Source organism: Erigeron canadensis, chromosome 8 (assembly GCF_010389155.1).
Source record: "Erigeron canadensis isolate Cc75 chromosome 8, C_canadensis_v1, whole genome shotgun sequence".
NCBI lineage: Eukaryota > Viridiplantae > Streptophyta > Magnoliopsida > Asterales > Asteraceae > Erigeron > Erigeron canadensis.
This window is the reverse complement of record NC_057768.1, coordinates 34,287,780-34,312,280: the sequence shown is the minus strand read 5'-3', so window position 1 is coordinate 34,312,280 and position 24,501 is coordinate 34,287,780. Positions and strand designations below refer to the sequence as shown.

Sequence of the window (24,501 nt, the reverse complement as noted above, 5' to 3'; positions counted from 1 at the left end):
CCCGTGGGTTCTGACGAGCTTCTTCAGCGTTCAGAGCGAAAACTCGAGCGTTAGCAGGGCCCTGACGGTTTTGCTGATGCTGGCAGTTCTGGTTCTGCTGTCTTGGTCCGCGTGGATGAGCATCGCGCTGAACATGGGCGTTCCGAATCTGATTCTGATTTCTTTGAACTGGTGCAGGAGGTGGTGGAGGAAGTCTGTCATTCCTCATCTGAAGATTTCTGTTCACTGGCGGCGGGTTAGCTCTGATCATGTTTGTCGACACGACATTGCAGTATCTAGCCAAGTGCCCAATGCCTTGGCACTTGTAACAGGTGGGACAAGCACCAGTGTGGTAAAGATAGCACTGGGAACACTTAGGAGCGGTTCCAGAATACCTAGGCGGCTCAGGTGCTGTTGTCACAACATAATTCTTCAAAATCTTCCCCTTCTTACTTGGGGGCTCAACTTTCTTCTCAACAACCTCTTCAGCTTTTCTCTTTCCTTTCTCCTCACTCTCCAACACATCCCCGGATCTGATGATGTCCTTGGTCAAAGTCTTAGCCAATACAGTGGCTCTGGACATAGTCTTAGGACCCTTGCTAGTGAGAGCACGACGAACTTCTGGGATCAAACCCCAGATAAAGCGATCAATCTTCTTCTCCTCAGTAGATGTTAGATGTGGTACAAGTCTGGCAAGCTCGTTGAACCTTAAGATATACTTCTCAATCTCCATTCCCTTCATCTTTAAGTCCCAAAACTCCTGCTCTAACTCTTGCAATGCATCCTTGGTGCAGAACTCAACTCTCATCATCTTCTGGAGTTCTTCCCAAGTGTGAGCATATGCAGCCTTTCTGCCATCAGTAGAAACAACGCCAGTCCACCATGACCTGGCAGCACCATCGAACTGACTAGTGGCATGCTCAACCATCTTCTCCTCTGCAGTCTCTGTGTGATATAAAGCCTCCTCCATGTTCTCAAACCACATCAACAACTCCGAAGCTCCCTTTTCTCCGGTGTAAACTGGGGGTTTGCACTGAGTGAAGGTTCTGAATGAACAACCTCTGTTGCGGGTAACTCTGCCCTCAGCAGCGACTTTGGTGTTAATCTGACTGGCACCTTCAGAATCACTGTGCACTACTTGGTTCTGCTCTTGTTCTTCCTGCGTCTTCTTGGTGCCTTCAGTCAACGGGATCGCTAACATCTGAGCGACTTGAGTAGCAATGTTGGGTATCATCGCATTCATGCGGTTGGTGATAAGATCTGCCACATCTTCCAGAGTAAAGTTGATAGTAGTATTAGGTTGAGGCTCGGGTTCAACGACGGTCTCGGCAGTGGGTACGACTCTTGGCTTTCTCCCTCTCTTAGGTGGCATTCTTCCTTATGCCCCTAAAAGACAGAAATAAGAAATTGATTACGATTCATATACAATGATCATTGATAGCACGTTATAAAATAAGAACAGTCGTCGGTCGTACGTCAAGGACCTATAATCGTATAAGCTCTAAGGCCTATAGATGATGTACTAGTACGTAAGTCTTTCAAGCACGGATGAACCCGAAGAGAACAAATGAACATGAACGATATTGAACAAAGTTCCTAATTGAGCTCTAAGAATTGGATGACACCCTCAATAACGCACCTTGAGGTCCTAGGTGCCTTTATCTTAGTTATATGTAGTTGATCAGGTTACATATAATTATGATAAAAGTACCTACTATTCAAACCGGTCATCAAAGGATCACCTCAGAGTGGAATCAAGTTATAGCTCAAGTTTTCCTTAGGGAAAAACTCGGTGTTCACTATAACCATGGGCTCTGATACCAACTGTAACACCCCGCTAAAGCGGAATATACGGGATGCACAGACAAGTACAAATGCACACAGTACAAGTTCAACACAGCCATTAAGATTAATCAAAGATCAGGAGAACAGAGTCATAACGAATCATAATTAAGTCTAGATCAGAAGTACGAATGTTATTACAGAATATAACTGAATCAAAATAGTCAAATTCATGGGACAGAACAATTGTCTCATAGAACAGTACTTGAGCTAGAATAGTAATAAGGCCTTCGTAGCTCCAGGACTTGTATGCACGAACCGTCACCAAAAGGATGAGCTTAGAACGGAAGACTCTTATGCTAAATATCTAGTACCTAGCCTGAAAAACATGTAAGTTCAAAGGTCAACTACGAAAGTAGTTGGTGAGATTCACATAAAGTACTTTATAAATATACATAGTACGGGTATGTATAAAAGTCAAGTCATATAGTCTGTACGGCTGTCAAATGTACCTTGCTGTAATAACAATAGTTTAGAATCTGTAATGTACTTAATATGTATGTCTATTATTACTGCTAATCCGCTTGGCCATAACGAGCTATGATAAATCAGGGAACTCATGCAATCAGAAAGTATATATGAGTACGAACTAGGTCAGAACTGGTGACCAGAGCATGTGATCAGAACAAGTGATCAATAAGTCTAGGTAATATGCATGCTCCTGTCCTGAGGAGAATGAGGATGGGCCTACCCTAACAGCGCTGTCCATAATACCTACGGTCCATTCCCAGAACAGGTGGGAGATGAATTGATAGCAGTAAGTCTTAGGTCTCATACATAGACAATAAGTACATACAAGAATGTATTCAAGATCCTGCCCATTCAAGATCTAGAACACACATTTAGAAAATAAGTATCATAACGTAAATAGTCTGTCTGTACATAGTCTGTCTGAAAATAGTCTGTACATAAATAGTCTGTCTGTCTTAAGATAGTACGTAGTACAGTCAAGAAAATATATATATAAGTCTGTATATATATATAAGTACAAAATAGTTTTCATGCTTTTCAGTCCCCGATAAAGAACTTTAAAAATGTACGAAAGGGGAAATAAGTGAACTCACAGTGATCTGGTACAATATATAGAACTAGTACAGTGAACAAGTACAAAGATAGATAAGTATATCTATCGGGATCCAATTACGCCTTGCCGAACTCCTATGCACATAATAACCATATAGAAGTACATGTATTAGTCTAAGTGATTATTCAAATCACAAATGTCCTTGGTGAACTGATGATTTGGTCCTTTGAACATTTTGACTCAAAATAGTTTTAACTGAACTTCACGTACATGAACTGAACGAAAGTAAGCCTTAAGTCTGTTTGAACTGAACTTGAACGAATTTAGACTTTAAATTCGTTGGACTGAACAGAACGAATTTAGACTTTAAATTCGTTGGTCTGAACTGAACGAATTTAGACTTTAAATTCGTTGGACTGAACAGAACGAATTTAGACTTTAAATTCGTTGGACTGAACTGAACGAATTTAGACATTAAGTTCGTTTAGCTAATTTCGTTTTGAACAAGATAAATTCGTTTGATGCAGCAGGCATACGGACATAACACTGAACTTAACAAAATCACGAGTTTTGAAGATTAAGACATGTTACGACCCAAATTTGATCACCAAAACAGTTACTAGACTTATTTAAACATAAACCCATTGTTCTTTAACACGTTTTTGACATCAAAAACGACCAAATCATCAAGAACATATAGTTGAAAAGTTTGAACTTAATTTGATCAAAATCACAAAATACGTTGTTGTTACCTCAAAGTCGGTTTCAGAAATATGTTTAGATGACTACAAGGAAGCTAATGATATCAACGATTCGATCTAACAATCACGAAATCAAAGAATTTCTTATGTGTGTGTTTCTTGGGGTGGTGAGTGTGTGGAGGTGATGAAGGTGGTGAAGAATAGAAATCTTTTTGGGTTTACACTTCTTTTTATACCTTACCATAAAAGTGAAATTTCACAACTACAAGGATCATTTTGCAATTAAATTGAGCTGAGCTCTTTTACGATCTTTTGATATTTGTGAACCGAACTTACTATATTATTGAATATAATCACAAACTCGTCGTTCAATATTAATATTTAGATCAATTTGAAGTTCACATAAGCACATAATGAACATCTAAAGTACGTCTATAACTCACATAAATTAGACTGTCTGACCGATTTAGTGGCATATGTACATTTTCAAGGACTTAAATAGAACATTTCTGGGACGGTTGTTACATTTCTTCTTTAACTTTCATATTCATTAAGTTGTGATATTGGTCATACACTTTTTGTTTTTCTTTTTATTTAACTAAAATGAAAAAAAAAGGTAAACTGGATTCAATATTTATATTGAGTTAATTTTCATATATTTCTTCTTTAGCTTTCATATTCATTAAGTTGTGATATTGATCATACACTTTTTGTTTCTCTTTTTATTTAACCAAAGTTGAAAAAATGGGTAATCTGGAATCAATTTTTATATTGAGTTAATTTTCATATGTTTCTTCCTTAGCTTTCGTATTCATTAAGTTGTGCTATTTGTTATACACTTTTTGTTTCAGAATTATTATATAATTTATAAATCTTGAGACTACCTGTCTAATGGGTGGATCTAGCTAGTCTTCAAAATATATATATATATATATGGTAGAGATCGTGGAAGAATGTGTCTTAAGGAGAGAAGGGCGCGACATATGTCAAAAAAAATTTTAAAATGTGTGGTGGCATAATTGTAAATAAATTGAACTTTTGTGAAGCTTGATCAACTTGATCAACTTGGGGTCTGGTTTAGGTTGGCTCAACTTGGGGTTGGGTCAGCTTGGTCAACTGGGTTGAGTAAGTTTTGTTAGCTTGGGTTGAGTCAGCTTGATAAAATGTACACATAATTACACAAATGCAAATTAATCTACACAAAAGTAGATTATGGGTTTTGGGTCAGCTTGGATTTTGGGTTGGCTTAGCTTGCGGTTGGGTTGGGTCAGCTTGGGGTCTGGGTCCGATTGGGGCCTGAGTCGGGTTGGGTCAGCTTGGGGTCTGTGTTAGGTTGGGTCAGGGTTGGGTCAGCTTGGGGTCTGGGTCAGGTTGGGTTAGCTTGGGGTATGGGTCAGGTTGGGTCAACTTAGGATTGGGTTAGGTCATGTTGTGTTAGCTTGGGGTTGGGTCAGCTTGGGGCCAGGTTAGGTCAGTTTGGGGTTGGGTTGGGTCAGCTTGGGGCCCGGGTTAGGTTGGGTCAAAGTTAGGTCAGCTTGGGGTCTGGGTCAAGTTGGGTCATCTTGGGGTTGAGTTGAGTCAGGTTGGGGTTGGGTTAAGTTGACCCAGAACCCAGACTGACCAAACTTCACAAAAGTTTGATTTATGTACCAAAATGTCACCGTATTTTTTGTTAAAGTCACATGTCACGTTCTGATTGATTTATATAACTTTCTCTCCCTTTTCTCATTTGATCTCTCCCTCTCTCTCTCTCTCTACGTATATGTATATATATATTATATATCTCAAAGATAAATATCAAAATAATAAATAACAAAACAGGTGAAACAACAAAACATGAACAAAACAATATTAAAAGAATAAACCATTTTGTAGTAGAAGAAGAAGTAATGATCAAACTACAATTGATAACAAACTAATTTAAAAGAGATCAAAAATAACAATAATACCAATTCAATATCAAATAATAAACAAACACGAATAAAATACAAAAAATAAAATTAAAGTGATATAAAAAAAACTTGTATGTTTTTTATTGACAAATTTACTTAACTTGATTTATTTATTAAAAATAGGAAAGAGAGGAATAATATTAGGTTGTATCTATAATAATTAATTGAGAGAGTTTAAGGATATTATATATATTTTAAAATTTAAATAAATTTGTTTTGATTGAAAAATATTTATGATAGAGTTTTAAATATAATTATCTATTTAATAAACAAATAAAAAATAAAAAAAATCTAGAAAAAGGGAGAGAGTATAGAACAATTAGAAGAAAGTTTTAGGTTTAAAAAAAGTTTTAAGGGGTCCCAAGTATACCTACAACTTTCTATTTTAGTTATAGTATAAATAGCTAGACAAATGAGTTGCAAGTTGGAAAGTTGTAAATTTGTAATTTATAAGCGCACCAAGATTGTCCTACTTTTAAGTTGTCTAGTGATTTGATTTCTATGAACAAATAAACAAAACTTTCTTACAAAAAAAGATTGTACAATAAGATGAAGAAAAGGTGAAATATCGAATAGTTAGATTCTGGGAACCGAGGAAAAATCTCCAACAGTGTCAAAAATCACACCTACCCAATGAAATTTGAAGGACAGCAAACCCACTAGAAATAATGTAATTTGGCCTAACTTTATTTTACGATGAAACAAGCCCTTTCCACTCCAATGGATTTTCCAATGCCATGCACGGATCCACGGTTTCAATCAATGTCTTGAGAACCGGTTTTACGTTAAATTGATTTGATGACTCATTGTAATTTAAATCTTTTTTCTAGGTTAACCGGTCAGATTCTTTTTCTAGCTTAACTAGTCAAACCATTTAAAAAAGTTTCACAAGATGCTAAAATTTAGAATAATTTTTTTTTACAGCATTACAATTTCTTTTGTCGGAAAAAATTGCTAGTAAAAAACTAACCAATATAATAAAAAAAAAATACACAGTCACTCTTGAAATAAGGACTTTAACTCTAACTTGACTAGAAAAAAGATAAAGACGCAAAATAACATTAACTACTTGAAAAATAAGAAATCCTAATTAAAGTGAAAAAAATGATTTTTCATGTATTAATCTAAACACCCGTTGTACGAGACCACAAATACAAAGAGGCCTAAGAGTCATATTTATGAGAATATTAAAATAAGTCTTATTGAAAAACATTAATAAGACTATTAAAATAAGTATTTAAATTTTCATTTTACTTTGTATAATAATAAGTGTATGCTTTCAAAACTAACCCATCAAACTTCTTTTTTTTTTTTCAAAAATGATTATATAAAATTTTCATTTTACCATTGATGTATTTTTATTTTTTCAAAATTGATTTTGAGGAGTTTTTTTTTTTTTAAAAAACTACTTTTTTCAAGGAAAAAATATTTTAAGTAAACTGTTTTTTTTTTCCAAACATTCAGTAGAGATACGACATCAGAGAAACCTCACTGTATAATAGTGATACCTTGAACATACCATATACAATGAGATGTTGACCATGAGCCATTACAAGTATTCGGAAAGAAAAACCTCAAGGTTTTATCATCATTAAAGATTAAACTCAAGACCTTAAATTAAAATCGATTGTGTTTTTGACCAGTTAGGCTGCATTGATATTAAACTAGTTAACATGGAATATATTATAATAATCTCCTTAATTAAAGTCAATGGGAACCACATATACTGGATATATTTTTAAATTTAACAACTGGAATTACTTCACTAAGAAGCAGGGTTAGTGGCAAACATAGTTTCGTTTAGTTGAGGGCTTTGTCTTCGTAAATACACCAGTATTGAAGGGTAGATGTGTAAACACATGCTTAAAAGCAACAGATAAACGGCCTATACGAAGGTTTTAAAACTCAATATTAATTAACAGATAGTTGTTCAAATTAAACCTTAATTTTCTTTGAATCATAAGGGCTTAATCTTAGCCCTTGAATCAATCTTATCAATGGTTGAGATTAACACTTACTTCATAAATAAAATTAAAACACTGAGGAGTATCATTGTAAATTTGCTAAATAAAACAAAATTCTTCTTTTCCCATTCCTTTCTTCCTGGTGGACACACACACACACACAGGAACACATAGATACACACAAACACACACTCTTTCCCTCTTTCCTATCCACAGACGACGGCAACAACCACCACCACCACCACCGCTTCTGCCATCATTCTTGTGCTCCCTCTCTTTGTCGATCTCCATCTCAAACCACTAGCAACAACAACATATGGATGATGGTGTTTTAGATATCACTAGAGTGATATTTTATGTAGTTTGTGTTTTTTTATATAAAAAATAGATAAACAAACCATTTTTATCCATGATTTGTAATTGTTTTCTATCATTTTTGTTTTTTCATATGATAAGAAGTTGTATCTTTGGTTGTTATTGATTAAATTTTTTAAATTGAGTTTTGCCCACAAAGTGTTTGATGAAATGTCTAAACCAAAGTGTATGTACTTAATCAAATTTGATTATATATATGTATTTACTGATTATACAGCCATTCATACTTGATTTTACATAGATCTAATATTGAATTTGTTTAACTTTATTAGTATTTAATTGACTTTGTTGTTTGGTACAATATTGCTTATAAAGTGTTTGATAAAATGTCTAAACCGAAGTTTCTTATGAATAATTTAGAACCAAATCACATTTGATTAAGTATTGCATACAAGATGTTTGATGGAATGTCGAAACCAAAGTTTGATAATAAATTTGATCACTATATATTTGTGAAGTGTTAATAGTTAATTCAACTTTCCTAACTCTGAATGTAGTATTGTTGTAAACAATGTATATAATAGAATGAATGTATAGTCATTTAGTAAATAAGCTATTGAAAATCATAATTGATTTTACCTATTCAATGTGAAAATCATAAATGATTTTGTGTAGTTCGTTGAGAAAAAACAAAAATAAGTTCCCTAAAAAGAAACCTATTCAAAATCAAAAATGATTTTATGCATACATTGGGGAAAAACTATACAACGTCATATATGATTTTGTGTAGTACATTGAGTAAAAACCATAATGAGTTCCATAAAAAAAAACCTGTTTAAAATCATATACATACGGTGTGAAATACAGATACAAAATCATATTTGATTTTATTAATACATTTAGGTAAAACAAATGAGTTCGGTATCATAAAACATTCAGAATCATATATGATTTTACGCATACATTGTTAAGGAAATATACAAAATCATTATGATTTTGTATAAGACAATGAGACAAAGCGAATGGCTTCCACACAAAGAAACCTATTAAAAATCAAAATTGATTTTACGCATACATAGTGAAAAACCAATACAAAATCATATATGATTTTGTGTATCACATTAAAAATCATATATGATTTTGTATATGCTTCTGTACAAATAAACTTATTCAAAATCAAAATTAACTTTAAGCATACACTATGAAAATTTATTCAAAATCATATATGATTTTACGTATAACGTATAAATTTGAGACAAGACAAATGGGTTATATACAAATAAACCTATTTAAAATCAATTTTGATTTTATGCATACAGTGTTAAAAAACTTATACAATATCTTATATGATTTTACGCATACATTGTTAAGAATATATACAAAATCATATATGATTTTGTGTAGCACATTGAGTCAAACCAAATGGCTTCCTTAAATAGAAATTTATTTCAAATCCTTTTTGATTTTACTCATAAAGTCTGAAAACCTATTGAAAATCAAAAAAGATTTTACGCATACATTAGGGAAAAGCTATACAAAATCATTATGATTTTGTATAGCACATTGAAACAAAACAAAATGAGTTACATACCAAGAAACCCATTTAAAATCAAAAATGATTTTAAGCATACAGTGTGAAGGCCCCCGTGATCATACCTCCCCCTCGGATTAGATTTTAGATCCCAAGGGTTTAGTGTTTAGGGTTTTAGAATGCAACTTTTATAAAATGTATGCATAAAATCAAAAATGATTTTATATTGGGTTTTTAACATTATACACGTGAAATCAACTTTGATTAGCAATTAAGTTTTAGTTTAGTTTAAGCTAACCCTACGGCTTCAAACCCTAAACTAAAGCACGGGCTGCAGGCCCCCATGATCACACTTACCCCTCGGATTAGCTTTTAGCCCCCAATGGTTTATAGTTTAGGGTTTCAGAATGCCATTTTTCTAAAATATATGCATAAAATCAAAAATAGTTTTGCATTGATTTTAGGGTTTAGATTTTGCAGGGTTTTTACATTGTAGCTTAGGGTTTAGGGTTTGAAGTTGTAGGGTTAGCCGCCTACGACTTCAAACCCTAAACCCTTAAGCGTACCGTATACATCCGTTCCCCTCTTGTAGGCTTTAGCATTTTAGGGTTTAGATTTTGCAGGGATTTTACATTGTAGCTTTTCCCCAATGTATGCGTAAAATCATTTTTAATTTTGAATATTGTTGATTTTGAATAGGTTTTCAGACTTTATGAGTAAAATCAAAAATGATTTTGAATGAATTTCTTTTTAAGGAAGCCATTTGGTTTGACTCAATGTGCACACAAAATATTATATGATTTTGTAAATGTATGCGTAAAATCATTTATAATTTTGTATAAGTTTTTCACACTGTATACATAAAATCAAAATTGATTTTAAATTTATATGTAAAATCATATATGATTGCTTTTGACATATATCGTTGATTGGTTTTTGATAATGTGCAAATTTACAATACTACCCCTTTGTGAGATAATGCACAAATTTACAATACTACCCCTCTGTGTTTTTTTTTTCCCTTTTAACATATATCGTTGATTGCTTTTGATCCAAATGCTTAAATTTAGCCATTGAGTTTCACTAAATTATTTAGTTTCTCCTAATCACAAACTCTTAATTAACATATTATAGCAACATATAGACACATTATATTAATTGTATGCATAAGGAATTATGTAATTTACAAAAGTACACCTAAAACTCACAATTTATTGGACGATGGGTCTCTTCAATGAAATCAAGTGCAAAACTACAAACCACTTAAAACAGTTACAAGCCTTACAATAATAGTCTTGTTTCAATTCCTTATCCTGAATATACTTCAAGGTTTGTTTTTTCTTCTTTTAATTTCGCAGCGACTATATAAAAAATAGTACCAGTAGCATAGCATAGTACAATAGGACGAATAGATTAAAATTGATATTTAATTGACTGGCCCAGTTTGCAATATAAAACTGCAACATAAATTAGGCCAGCACCGCATCATATATATTTGGCCCATCATACTCCAAACCAAAATGTACTTTCTTAATTGAATACCAGTAGTACAGCATATGTTTGAATCTTTTATTATACTAAAATACAGTTGCTCTCATAATTTATTAATCAATCATATCTTTCGATTTTTCTAAATTCTAAATTTTGACTTTTCTTAACTTTTTTTTTTTTATAATACAAGATATATATTTAAACATATATGTCAATGCCAACCATTTAATCTAAGTATATCTAAACAAAGATAACTATTACATTACTTATAATTATTATAAATTTAACTAAAGATAACTATCACATTAGTTATAAATTATTATATTTTTAAGTATCTAATTATTTATAAATAATATCTTAATCTTATCTTAATCTTAATCTTAATCTTTATATATACTGATATGTCTCAATTTATACGTGTTTTCCTCATACAATTTGGACGTTTTAGACACGTTGATAGCCGTTATGGTATTTGCTAGTGATTTCAGGTCTAAAGCAAGTTTATCGCTCACAAATGGTAGAAAACGACTAAAAAAGGGTCCATAAGCACTAACGGATGAGTGTTGATGAAAAATGAAGCTGAAAAGCCGACTCCAGGCCAAACTAGCGGCACGAGTTGCTGAACCAAGTCTAGTAGTGGCGCTAGCTGGTTGGCTAGCGGCACGAGTTGCTGCACCAAGTCCAGTAGCGCCACGAGATTCAGTCCTAGCGCCACGAGTTTCAATGTTCGTTGATCAGAATTGCTTAAAAATGCTCCTAGCGGCGCGAGGAAGGGTTCTAGCGGCGCGAGATCGAGCTGACATCACCATTTTCTCTCTCTTGGGGTATAAATACCATCCACCATTCCACCCAAACCCTAGTCTTGGACACTTTAGCTCACACACTTATACTTCGGCCGTTTTTCAAGGTTTTCTAAGGGTTTTCATCACTCCAACATCATTGGAAGATTTAAAGATTGAATTTGGCTCTTGTTTAGTGATTGTAGCTAGATTGTAACCTCGATTTGGATTATTACTTCATATTTGGTACATTATGTCTTCCTTCTTATTTCAATCTTTAACTTTTAACATTATGAGTAGCTAAATCTTTATACATCTATGAAGATGAAGTGAAACAATTAGTTATGGTTGCATAGTATTTTGAATTCAAGTTGGTTTTACTTAACATTTTGTCAAGATCTTAATGAAGTGATTTCTTCTACTTAAATTTGTGTTCTTGGTAGTATTTGTGTTCTTCGATAGTGGTACTAGTTGAATGCAAGTATTATTTTAGTTGTTTGTCTATAAATAACTTTTGCTAGGTCATGATATGATAGTAAAGAATACAAGTTTAATAGAAATTACTTTGTTAAGTGGATTTAACGGTTGGTGGTACCACGTTTCTTTCACAAAGATAAAATTGTTATTTAAATAATCAAACGAACTTGTTAGTTCAAGGAATTGCAATAGGGTTGGTGGTACCACTTGTTGCAAGAAATTGAGTTGATTAGATGATTGAGTTGATTTTACAAACGTAGTGCACCCGTTTGTGTTTTTGACTTGTCACGATTATTATCACCAACATTATTGAATTTTGAGCTTAAACCATATGCAACCTAGACTTTTTGTGGAGCGGATTCGACATAGATGACTTTTTAATTATTGTTTACACTAAAACCATTTTCAATTAATTCTTCAGAATTACTAATTTGTTTTAATTTCCGCAAACTAACTTTTCTAAACGCAAAGTGACAATTCGGTCACAAACCAAACTTTCTCTTGATTTACATTTTTACAACCTTAAGTACAACATTCAGTCCTTGTGTTCGATCCCGGTCTTACCAATTAACTATATTACATACGAACGGGTACACTGCCCGTAAGTGTGTGGTAGTCAGTAAGCTGTAGATCTTGTTATGAATTATTAAACTCAATTTCACACATCAAGTTTTTGGCGCCGCTGCCGGGGACTGATTTTACGTACTTGTGGTTGAGATTCTGTGAATTGACCCTTTTGCGTGCTTAACACGGGAAAGTTACTTGCTTTGTTTTATTTTTAGTTTGCTTCATTGTACCTCAGGTGCTATTAAGGTTTTCGTTTGTTGTGTTGTGTTCGCAGATTATTTTCAGGTAGTGGATGAGCACTCGAGCTTCTAGGAAACCGTTAATGAAGGCCACATCTAACCCTGACAAACTCAAAAAGCGCACCAAGCCACAAACATCACAACCGTCATCATCTGCACCCATTTACATAGACACCACTCCTAGACCCAAACCCGACCATATACTTCACGAGACTTATTACGAGTCGGGAAGTACCGAGTGGGGTTACTATTCCGAAAAAGAAGAACCAACTTCCGATAAAACACCTACTCCACCCGAATCACCGAAGCCGGACATCAACATGGCCGGACAACAAAATAATCCACCCGATCTTTTTCACACTAGAATCGAGGACCTTCCTCGAACTATACCAACTTCTCGCCAATCGGCCATCCTTTCTCCCGAAATTGACACTTTCACGGTAAAAGGAAACCATTTGCAAATGGTTAAGGATTTGTGTTTTGATGGGAGAAACAAAAGGGATCCTCATGAGCATCTCGACAAGTATGAGATGATTTGTAATTTATTCAACTATGGGGAAAATCAAAGCAACAATGTCAAGATGAAGCTTTTTCCTATGTCTCTCACGGGTGAGGCTCATAAATGGTTAAAGGGGCTAGCACCGAATAGTTTGACTACTTGGGGGGCGGTTAGAGAAGCTTTGATTGAAAGGTTCTTTCCGGCTAATAGGGAAAGAGAGCTTAGACTTGTTATTTGTTCTTTTAGGCAAGATGAGGATGAATCCATTGTTGAGGCTTGGCTAAGAATGAAGGATCTTTTATGGGAATGTCTCGGGCATGGGGTGAGTGATACCGAGATTGTGGGTATATTCATGGATGGTATGAATAGGGAGAATTATGAGAAAATGGTCATGACTTGTGGGGGTAGTATTACTTATAAGACTTCAAGTGAGCTTTGGAAAATGTTTGAGGATATGGCAAAAGCTCAAGTTACTAGGTCCCCGAGTAGAGATAGGAGGTCAAGAAAAGTGGTAGCTCGGGTAGATGGAGGTGAAACATCCGAGGTAGTTGCTGAAATTCGGAAACTTTCAAACCGAATGGATGAAAAGTTCTCTATGGTGGAGAACAATTTTGGAGGACTAAAACGAGATGTAAAGATAATGGCCGGGGGATGTATTCATTGTGGAGGACCACACCATGCCGATGAATGTGACTCTATGGTTCAAGAAGATGTCAACTTCGTTTCAAACCAACGTTCGGGGCAATATCAACCACTTTTCCAACGTGGTAGCAACTATCAAGGCCGTCACCAAGGTAATTCTTCAAACTCTTCTAATTTCTATTCTAACAATCGTGGTGGAAATTTTCAAAATAGGTGGCAAAAGGAGGATAATCATGGTACACCTCAACAACAACCACCACCATCACCCCCAAAGAAGGATGACAATGGGGAGGAAGGATCACCTCTCATGGCCATGATGGCCAAGTTCTTAGATAAGCAAGAAAAGAGGGAGGAGGCTCAAGAGAAGCGAAATGCTTCAATGGAGAACTATTCAAAGCTTTTGAATGATAAGATTGAAGGCTTGCACGGCAAAATAGATGAGAGCAATCGCAACAATCACGCCTTGATATCCAATTTGGAAAAGAGAATCGATAGGATGGGCAACAATCAAAGGCAACCGGGTACTCTTCCAAGTAATACCCAACAAAACCCGAATCAAGGCCAAGGAGGTTCATGGAGAAATGGAGCTGACAAGTACAAAGGACCCCAACACTGGAAAGAGACTGTAAATGCCATATCTACACGGTCCAGGAGAGTAGTTTCTTCTCCCATTGATAAATCTCGTGTTTTTAATGTTTCTCCACAGGTTGAGCAATTTGATGAAGAGGTGGAAATGGAGTCATCGCCGGTGGTGACTACTTCGGTTCCTAAGGCCACACCAATCAAGGAACTCGAAGTCAAGCCATATAAGCCAAAGATCCCTTTTCCTCAACGGTTGAGGAAGGAGAAGATTCAAGAACAATACAACAAGTTCTTTGACATGATCAAGTCGGTCACAATCAATGTGCCATTGGTGGATCTTATTTCGGGCATGCCCAATTATGCCAAGTTCATCAAAGAACTAGTGACGGACAAGAAGAAACTTGATGAAGCAAAGACAACCTTTTTAAATGAAGAATGCTCGGTGGTTGTCAAAAACAAGCTTCCACCCAAACTTTCGGATCCAAGGAGTTTCTTAATTGCTTGTTCATTTGGTAGAAAATTAACTTGTAAAGCTTTAGCCGACCTTGGGGCAAGCATCAATTTGATGCCCTATTCCGTTTTTACCAAGCTTTCTTTGGGGTGACTAAGGCCTACCAAAATGAGCATCCGCCTTGTGGATCACTCTTTTCAATACCCATTGGGGGTGGCCGAAAACTTGCAAGTGCAAGTAGGCCAATTTGTCTTTTTAGTTGATTTTGTAATTTTGGAAATGGAGGAGGACACCAAGGTGCCTCTCATTTTGGGCCAACCATTTTTATACACCGCGGATGCTATCATTCGGGTAAAAGACAAGGAAATTTCCTTGGGTGTCGGGGAGGACCGTATTGTGTTTAAAATTGAAAAAGCTTTGAAACATTCTTATTCTTCCGATGACACTTGTTTTAGAATTGATGTTATAGATGATGCGGTCGAGTTGGAAAGATTGGAGCTTGTAGGAGTTGATGGTGAAGAAAGCAATGAAAGAATGGCAAGCATTGGAGAAGGAGATGTCACTAGTGACCAAGTCGAAGAGATTGAAGAGGTTTTGGCACTAAGCATGGATGACACTCCATTGGAAGATGACGGATTTGAAGAAATTGAGATAATTCCAAGTGGCAAGTTACCACTTCCATTGACAATCCTCCAACGGATTTAGAACTAAAGCCATTACCCGATCACTTGGAGTATGCATTCTTGGAAGGTACATCTCTACATCCTGTTGTTATCTCCTCATCACTTTTGGGTGAGGAGAAGGCTAGACTCATGTCCATTCTAAAGGCCCATAAAAAGGCCTTTGCTTGGAAGACATCCGATATACCCGGGATAAGCCCCGATTTTTGCAAACACAAAATCAATTTAATTGAAAATGTGAAACCGGTAATTCAAAGACAAATAAGGCTTAATCCTAACATGAAGGATGTTGTAAAAAGGGAGATTGTTAAGCTACTTGATGCGGGTATAATTTTTCCAATATCGGATAGTCCATGGGTTAGCCCGGTACATTGTGTACGAAAGAAGGGAGGGATGACCGTAGCACGAATGAAAAAAATGAATTGGTCCCAACTAGGACGGTCACCGGTTGGAGAGTTTGTATTGATTACCGAAAATTGAATGAGGCCACCAAAAAGGACCATTTTCCTTTACCATTCATGGATCAAATGCTTGAAAGGTTGGCGGGTAATGAATTCTTTTGTTTTTTAGATGGTTTTTTCGGGTACTTCCAAATACCCATTGATCCTAATGATCAAGAGAAAACAACTTTCACTTGCCCTTTTAGAACATATGCTTATAGCCGCATGCCTTTTGGTTTATGTAATGCACTGGATACTTTTCAAAGATGCATGTTGGCAATTTTTCAAGATATGATTGAAACCTCCATGGAAGTTTTCATGGATGATTTTTCGGTATTTGGTAACTCATTTGATAGTTGTTTGGCTAATTTGGACAAAATGCTTGCTAGATGTGAGAAAGCACACTTGGTGCTTAATTGGGAAAAATGTCATTTTATGGTCAAAGAGGATATAGTTTTGGGTCACAAGGTGTCAAGGGCGGGACTTGAGGTTGACAAGGCCAAAATTGATGTCATGACTAAATTGCCTCCACCCACCAATGTGAAGTCGGTAAGAAGTTTTCTAGGTCATGTCGGGTTTTACCGGCGGTTCATCAAAGATTTTTCAAAAATCACACGGCCTATGACTAGATTATTGGAAAAAGACGTTGATTTTGAGTTTAATGATGAATGTCTAAATGCTTTTTCTCTTTTGAAAGACAAATTGACAAATGCTCCGATAATGACTTCACCGAATTGGTATTTACCCTTTGAACTTATGTGCGATGCTAGTGATTATGCTTTGGGGGCCGTTCTTGGCCAAAGGGATGAGAAGCACTTTCGTCCAATCTACTTTGCTAGCAAAACCCTAAACCCCGCCGAACAAAACTACACCGTAACCGAGGAGTTGTTGGCGGTGGTTTATGCCTTTGATAAGTTTAGACCTTACTTGGTTTTGAATAAGACCATTGTGTTCACCGATCATTCGGCCTTGAAGTATTTGTTCAACAAGCAAGATGCCAAACCCCGCTTGCTTAGTTGGGTCTTGCTTTTGCAAGAATTTGATATTGAAATCAAAGACAAAAGTGGGGCTGAAAATGTGCCGCCGACCACTTGAGTAGGCTCGAAAACCCTCACCTTGAGGAGTTGAAGGAGCATGAAATTAATGATTCTTTTCCCGATGAGTTTTTGATGCAGGTGGAGGATGGAGAAGCACCATGGTATGCCGATATTGCTAACTATTTGTGTGCAGGAATTTTGCCCAAAGGATGGACTTCTCAACAAAGAAAGAAATTTTTCTCCGAAATTAAGCATTATTTTTGGGAAGATCCTTATTTGTTCAAAGTGTGTGCGGATGGTATGATAAGAAGATGCGTGTGGGGTGGCGAGACTAGAAGAATTTTGGATGAATGCCACTATGGTCCTACCGGTGGATGTTATGGGCCATCGGTGACGGGAAAGAAAGTGTTTGATGCGGGCTTCTATTGGCCTACCATCTTCAAGGAGGCTCAAATGCTAGTGGAGACATGTGATGCATGTCAAAGGCAAGGAACTATCACAAAGAGGGATGAAATGCCCCAACAATCCATTCAAGTTTGTGAAGTTTTCGATGTGTGGGGTATTGACTTCATGGGTCCGTTTCCGCCATCCAACAAGTGTCTCTATATTTTCGTTGCGGTTGATTATGTCTCGAAGTGGGCTGAAGCAAAAGTCTTACCTACCAATGATGGCAAGGTTGTGATTGATTTCTTGAAGGCTTTGTTTAGCCGATTCGGTATGCCAAGAGCTTTGATAAGTGACCGGGGCACTCATTTCGCCAACCACCAATTGGAGAAAGTTTTGAAGAGATATGGGGTCACACATCGGTTCTCAACTTCATATCACCCGCAAACTAGTGGGCAAGTTGAGAACACGAATCGTGCTTTAAAGAGAATATTGGAGAAGACCGTTGATGGAAACCCTAAATCATGGTCAAAGAAGTTAGATGATGCCCTATGGGCATTTCGAACCGCTTTCAAGACTCCTCTCGGCACCACACCATACCGACTTCTTTATAGCAAGACTTGCCATTTGCCGGTAGAAATTGAGTACAAGGCTTATTGGGCCTTAAAGCAATGCAACATGGACTTGATTGAAGCTGGTGAAAATAGGATGTTACAACTCCATGAGTTAGACGAGCTTAGACATAGTGCCTACGACAATTCGTTGTTGTACAAAGAGAGAACAAAAGTTTGGCACGATAGGAAGCTCAAGAGAAAAGATTTCAAGGCAGGAGATAAGGTGTTGTTGTTTCTCTCGAAGTTCAAAATCCACCAACCTAAGCTCACATCTAGGTGGAATGGCCCATTTGTTATCAAGCATGTATATCCCTCAGGATATGTGGAATTATATCGAGAAAATGGAAGTTCGTTCATTGTTAATGGACACCGATTGAAACTCTACCATGAGGAAGAAGTTAGGGAGGGAGCCTTGATCGAGGAGCTCCCACTTTTCGTTTAAAGAATGAAGTTTGATCGAGTCAAGCTAATGACTCGTTAATAAATAAAGCGCTTCTCGGGAGGCAACCCGTGTGTTTTATAATTTTTTGTTTATTTTCTTTATGTAGTTTTGTTCTATTTTAATGTTTCCGTTGAGATTTACAGGTGACAAATGTTTTCGGATGAACCGGCATGTAACATGTGTCAAAAGGTCAAAAATCTGTCAAATAACAGAACCTCGTGGCGCGAGGAGGGTTCCTAGCGGCGCTACTGGGTCCCAAAAGAGGAGCTCGTGGCGCGAGGCAAGGAGGTCGTGACGCGAGTTAAAGGGGTTCGAAGTCAGAAGTCTTGGCCTGAAGAACTCGTGGCGCGGGGCAGGTTGGTCGCGGCGCTACTGGGCCAAAACAAGGAGCTCGTGGCGCGAGACTAGGATCTAGCGGCGCGACTGGACGGATTAAGCCACCTCGCGGAACGAGGGATGGAGCTAGCGGCGCGAGATGTAAAGATTTGGGTCAAAAAGTTCATTCAAGGGCACTAGCGGCGCGAGTCGTCCAGGTAAGTCTCCTTTTCCTTATTATATAAAAAAAAAAATTTCGAACAGACTAGCGGCGCTAGCTAGGGCACTAGTGGCACGAGATCTGTTTTGTTTGCCCGTTTTCGTCGTTTCTTCGCCGTAGCTTTTCGTTATCGCTTCCAAGTTGTCTCCTTTTACTTATTTAGTATGTTTTTGGCTGTTTTTACAGAGACAACAGGGTGTTCAGAGGTATGAGGGCAACATTTGGCCCCGAGGTTATCAGTTCGATTATGTGGGTGAACGCTACAATGCCCCTTCTGAGAAACCAAGCAGCGTATTCAGGACATTGAGAACACCAACCCATCCTTGGCTTAAGTTCCCGAATACTTCAAAAGGGGAGCGGCAAGCCTACTTGAATAAGTTGTGTGAGATTCAAAACTTTGATTTGGTCTCCCCTAGGACCATAGATTGGCAAATGATTAGGGAAGCTGGTCTCATGGAGTACTTTGAACAAAGAATGTTAACTGAGTTTTGGTCTGAACCAAGGGAGGAGATGGTGCGGATACCGATGTGGAAGAGAATCTTTGAATTGAGGAAAACAGTTGTTAAAGAGTGGTGCGAGGAGTTTTACTCTACACTTCAAGTACAAGACCTACCTATTGATGAGTTCTTAGAGGATCGGGTGATCCACTTTCGGTTGGGGGGTAGGCAGCGCCACTATACCGTTGTTGAGTTTGGATATCTATGTGGAATGTTCGAGGTTCCGGAAATTGAGGATGGCTCGGTATATCCGTTTGTAGACAGGAGTTCATTTCATACTTCTTCCTTTGATGATAACATGCCATTTGACGCTTATTGGTTCAGTATTTCGGGGAACGAAAAGTTTTATTCTGGGGTGAGTAAGGTGTCGGACATTCGGTCCAAGAGATTGAAGATTCTTCATAAGATGATCACCTACTCATTCCTCCATAGGGGAAATGCTACTGATAAGGTCACTGTTGATGATTTATGGTTGCTCAGACAGTTTGAGGAGCTCCCCACTTCTGGTTGGTTTTGTTGTGCTCCATATATTTTGGCTAGACACATGTATAGGTGTAAGCATAGGTATTTATGTGGTCATTTTGTAACCAAGATGGTGGAAAGGCTTGGTTGTGATACCCCCGAGGGTCGGTCGGAGGTTACACTTAGAATGGAGACCACCCTTTTGGACATCAAGGAGATGAAAAAGGCAAAAGTGATAAGGACCACTAACCCGAGTGATTTATACTCAGATGGGGAGCAGGAGCCGCCTGCACAGAGACCGAGGATGGACTCGCCACCTAGGGAGCAACAGCCACCTCCTAACCTTTATCCTTCTTATGATTTTGCAGATTGGGGGACTAAGCTTGATCAGATATTGATGGAGCAGAGGCAGATGTGAGATACTCAAGATATGCTAGTGGATGGTACACGGACGATATGGAGCCAGGTGACCCGCTTGGGTTACCAGAACGAGTATTGGAAACCTTATATTGACCATATGATTCGGCCAGAGACTCCACCTCCACCACCGCCTACTCAGGACTTTAGCCCTCTGTTGGTGCATTTCCGGGTGACAACATCATTATAGAAGTTTGTCTTGAGTCTATTGAATATGTACTTGTAATAAACGTTAAATTATTATGTATAATAAAGTCAACCTTGTCAAGCTCGACCGTTGACCAAGTCAAGCTCGACCTTTGACCAAGTCGAGCTCGTGTGACGTCCAAGATGGGCTTCGGTCCATGAAATTGTAGGTTCGTTTAAGTCCATTAGTTTTAGTATAAATAGAATATTAATCCTTATGTTTAAGGAGAATCTTCTAGCTTTTGTTTCTATCATATTCTCGTGTTTAGAAACTTGGTATTTACTTGTAATTGCATTTACTGAAGTAATATACGGTTCCAGTTTATTCATATTCGTGTTCGTGTTCATATATTGTGTTGATTGCTAGTGTCTAAGATTTTCCGCACTTATACATTAGATACTTAATCTTGTTAGATCCGGTGGCAAAGGGACTTTCAATTGGTATCAGAGTCAACGGAGGTATTCTATTGGTTCGGGATTAAGGTTTCAACCACGATTAAGAAGGTTTCATTTGGTTTTTGGTGCAATCAAGCTACATCTGCTTCAGAAAAGATCGAACAAGTCAAGCCAAGCTCGACCAGGTCGAGCTCGACCTCCTCCTAGCTCGACCTCGACCTCGACCGTGCTCCTAGCTCGACCTCGACCTTACTCCAAGCTCCAAGCTCGACCAAGACTAGTCAAACTCGACCTGATTTTGTTTTGGCCATAACTTTCAAACCGTAACTCTGTTTTTGACGATTCAAGCGGCCACAAATTCGTAAATGAGTCTACTTTCTAATGGTTATGGTAACATCACTTGACCTTGACCTCCTACTAGCTCGACCAGGTCGAGCTCGACCTCGACTTCCTACTAGCTCGACCAACCTTCTGGTATTTTGTGTTTAAAGGTTCGTGCACTATATATATACGTATTTTTTGTTCGAGTAAAAGAAGTTTTAGAATTTGCAATCTTGATTATGTTTAGGTTCTAAACTTGTCTGAATATTGAACTTGTAAACTCTTTTGAGTTTAGGTTTGATATCTGTTAATCAAGTTTTGGACTTGTAAACTTGATCAACTTTGGATTCTAATTAATCACTTTTCGAATTTTCAAGAACTTGTAATCTTGATTTAGTTTTGGCCTAAGCTTGTTGGAATATTGAACTTGTAAACTCTTTTTGGTTCAATTTCTGTAATAAAGCATTAGACTTGAAAACTTGATCAACTTTAGGTTCTAAATTTAGACAACTCGAATCAATGGTGGCTAGAGTTCTATCCTTTATAGAAGATTCTGAGAAATCTTAGAAGGAATTCAAGACCAGGCCAAAAAGGTTGTTTTGGCAAGGAGCTACTGTGTTATCTCTTGATTGTATATGTGAACAACTGTGTCATGATGTTGTTTTAGCAAGGAGCTACTTGGTTATCTCTTGATTGTATATGTGAACAATTGTGTCATGATGTTGTTTTGGCAATGAGCTACTGTGTTATCTCTGGATTGCATATGTGAACAACCGTGGGATGAAGATGAGATTAGGAGATGTGTTGAAACCAAAAAAACATATAGGTTGTTTAAAGAATTTTGTAGAGAAAGGGGGCGATAAAATTTAAAGCTTCCATGTTTTCTATGCAAAATTCTTGGATGTTCGTAGCAATGAAGATCATGGTGTTTCGACAGGGTTTAGTCATGGTATCTTTTTGGTTTTGAATCTGTGTGACATGTGTCCGACCTAGTTTTTGGATCAAAGGCGCCTGATTTAAGATTAGGTGATTCAAATGAATCAGATGAAGATTGAAGACCGTGATTGAAAATCCGAGTAAACTGTTCATGATCTTTGCTTAACATGTGTTTGGGATTTTGTCGAAAAGCTTTTGTGATAAAGTTAATCATTTGTAGTCGAGTAATTGAAAATCAAACCTTTATTTAATGCCAATGATGTAGAGATGATTAATCCGGTGACTAGTGAAGAGGTTGCAGATTAAGTGGTTCTCTATGTATTTTGGAGATGCTTACCTTGAGGGGGAGATTTGATATGAAAGACTTTAGGTGATTGGTGGATTCATAAAGATACAAGACAAAGTCAGACACTATTGGTTGAAGACATGGATCTTGTGAGTGCTGCAAATCTGAAATTCAAGTTACAGAATTTCTTATCATTGTGAGAGCTGATTAAATTCGATTCTGATTGTTGGAGATTCAACTTCTTTAACATATGTCGGTTAAGCTTGAAGATCAAAATAGATTGAGCGATGTTATTTTGCATAATATTTGGAGTGATGATATCCGAATTGCATGAGGAGGCAATGATGTCTGTATTACTTTGAAGTGATGATGTTTGGCGTGATAATATTGCTTGGAGCTTATTTGGATGTTATTGTTCAGGGGAGAATTACAATCTGAGTATTGGATTTGTTAATTGTCATAAGGATATAGAGATTTTGCAGTTTGAAGATCAGTGTGCAGCGCATAAAGATCAAGTCTTACCAAAAGAAGACATAATATTATTAGTTAACGAAAATTTGTTGATTGCAGATTTTTTACCTAATGATTGTCATAAGTGATAGCTGTAACAACCGTCTTAGAAATGTTCTAATTAAGTTCTTGAAACGTACTTTCGCCACTAGAACGGTCAGACAGTTCAATTTGATTAAGTTCTTGACGTGCTTTAGACCTCAATTATGTGCTTATATGAAGGTCAATTTGATCTTAAATCTTGATTGATATGACGAGTTCATAATTATGTGCAATGAAATATTAAAGTTCGGTTCATAAACGTTCATGTTCATTCGTTTATTATGGTAATGTATATAAAGAAAAGGAAGAGAACTCTAGATGGAGAAACAAACATACTCCACCTTCTTCTTCTTTCTTCTTTCTCACTCTAGAAACACATAGTGCAGCCACATTTTCACACACTAAATTCATCCTTTGATTTTGTGTTGATAAACCAAAATCATTTGTACTTTTAGCATCCTTGTGATAATCAAAACATATTTCCGGAATCAAATCTCAGGTAACAACAACAATTTATGAGTTTTTGATCAAATTAAAAGTGAACTTTTTCAAGTTTATGTTCTTGATGATTTGGTCCAATTTTGATATGAAATCGTGTTAATAATTAATGGGTTTGTGTCTAAATGTGTCTAATAACATTTGTGCGAACAAATTTGGGTCATAACATGCTTTAATCTGTAAAACCCATTTTTGGAAGGTGAAGATAAACTTGTTCTTGATGTGCCATGGCTTGTTCATGTTATAGATGGTCTTGAAATCGTTAAAAGTGTTAACGGTTAATGTTATTGTGCATATATGTACTAGTTCTATGTTCGAACAAGTCCCGGAAGCGATCTAAATCTTCGTGCTAAGTTCTGTTCTTGTTCCAGCCCGTTTGGGCAGTGGGACGGTCTTGAGGTGGGACGATCTTGGTCCCCAAGATCGTCCTAGGCTGCTTGATGATCTATAGTTCATGTTCGTTTCGATCTGTGTGTGTTGTAGTGTTGTTGGTACGTTTATGGGTAATCGATCCTTTGATGGTTTAGCTCAAACAATTGTTCAATCAATTGATCATGTGCCTTGTTCTTGTTCATTGGATCATAGGACGATCCTGATCTAAGTCCTTTAGGACGATTTGAGGATTGTGCACCTAAAACGTCTTGGTTAAACTAAGACACTAAGACGATCTTGAACCTTAACTTGTGAAACGATCTTGTACAATGAGGCAACTGAAACGATCTGGTCTAAGGTCCTGTAGGACGATCTTGAGTCACCTAGGACGACCTTGCATCACCTAGGACG

At 37.0% G+C, this 24,501-nt stretch overlaps 1 protein-coding gene across 1 annotated transcript; it reads left to right on the top strand.

Annotated features, from left to right (window-relative positions):
• Positions 1–12,944: 12,944 nt before the first annotated feature.
• LOC122610691 lies at positions 12,945–15,188 on the top strand. The gene has a single exon (XM_043783659.1). It carries the CDS (start codon positions 12,945–12,947, stop codon positions 15,186–15,188), a length of 2,244 nt encoding a protein of 747 aa, XP_043639594.1.
• The last annotated feature ends 9,313 nt before the right edge of the window (positions 15,189–24,501 follow it).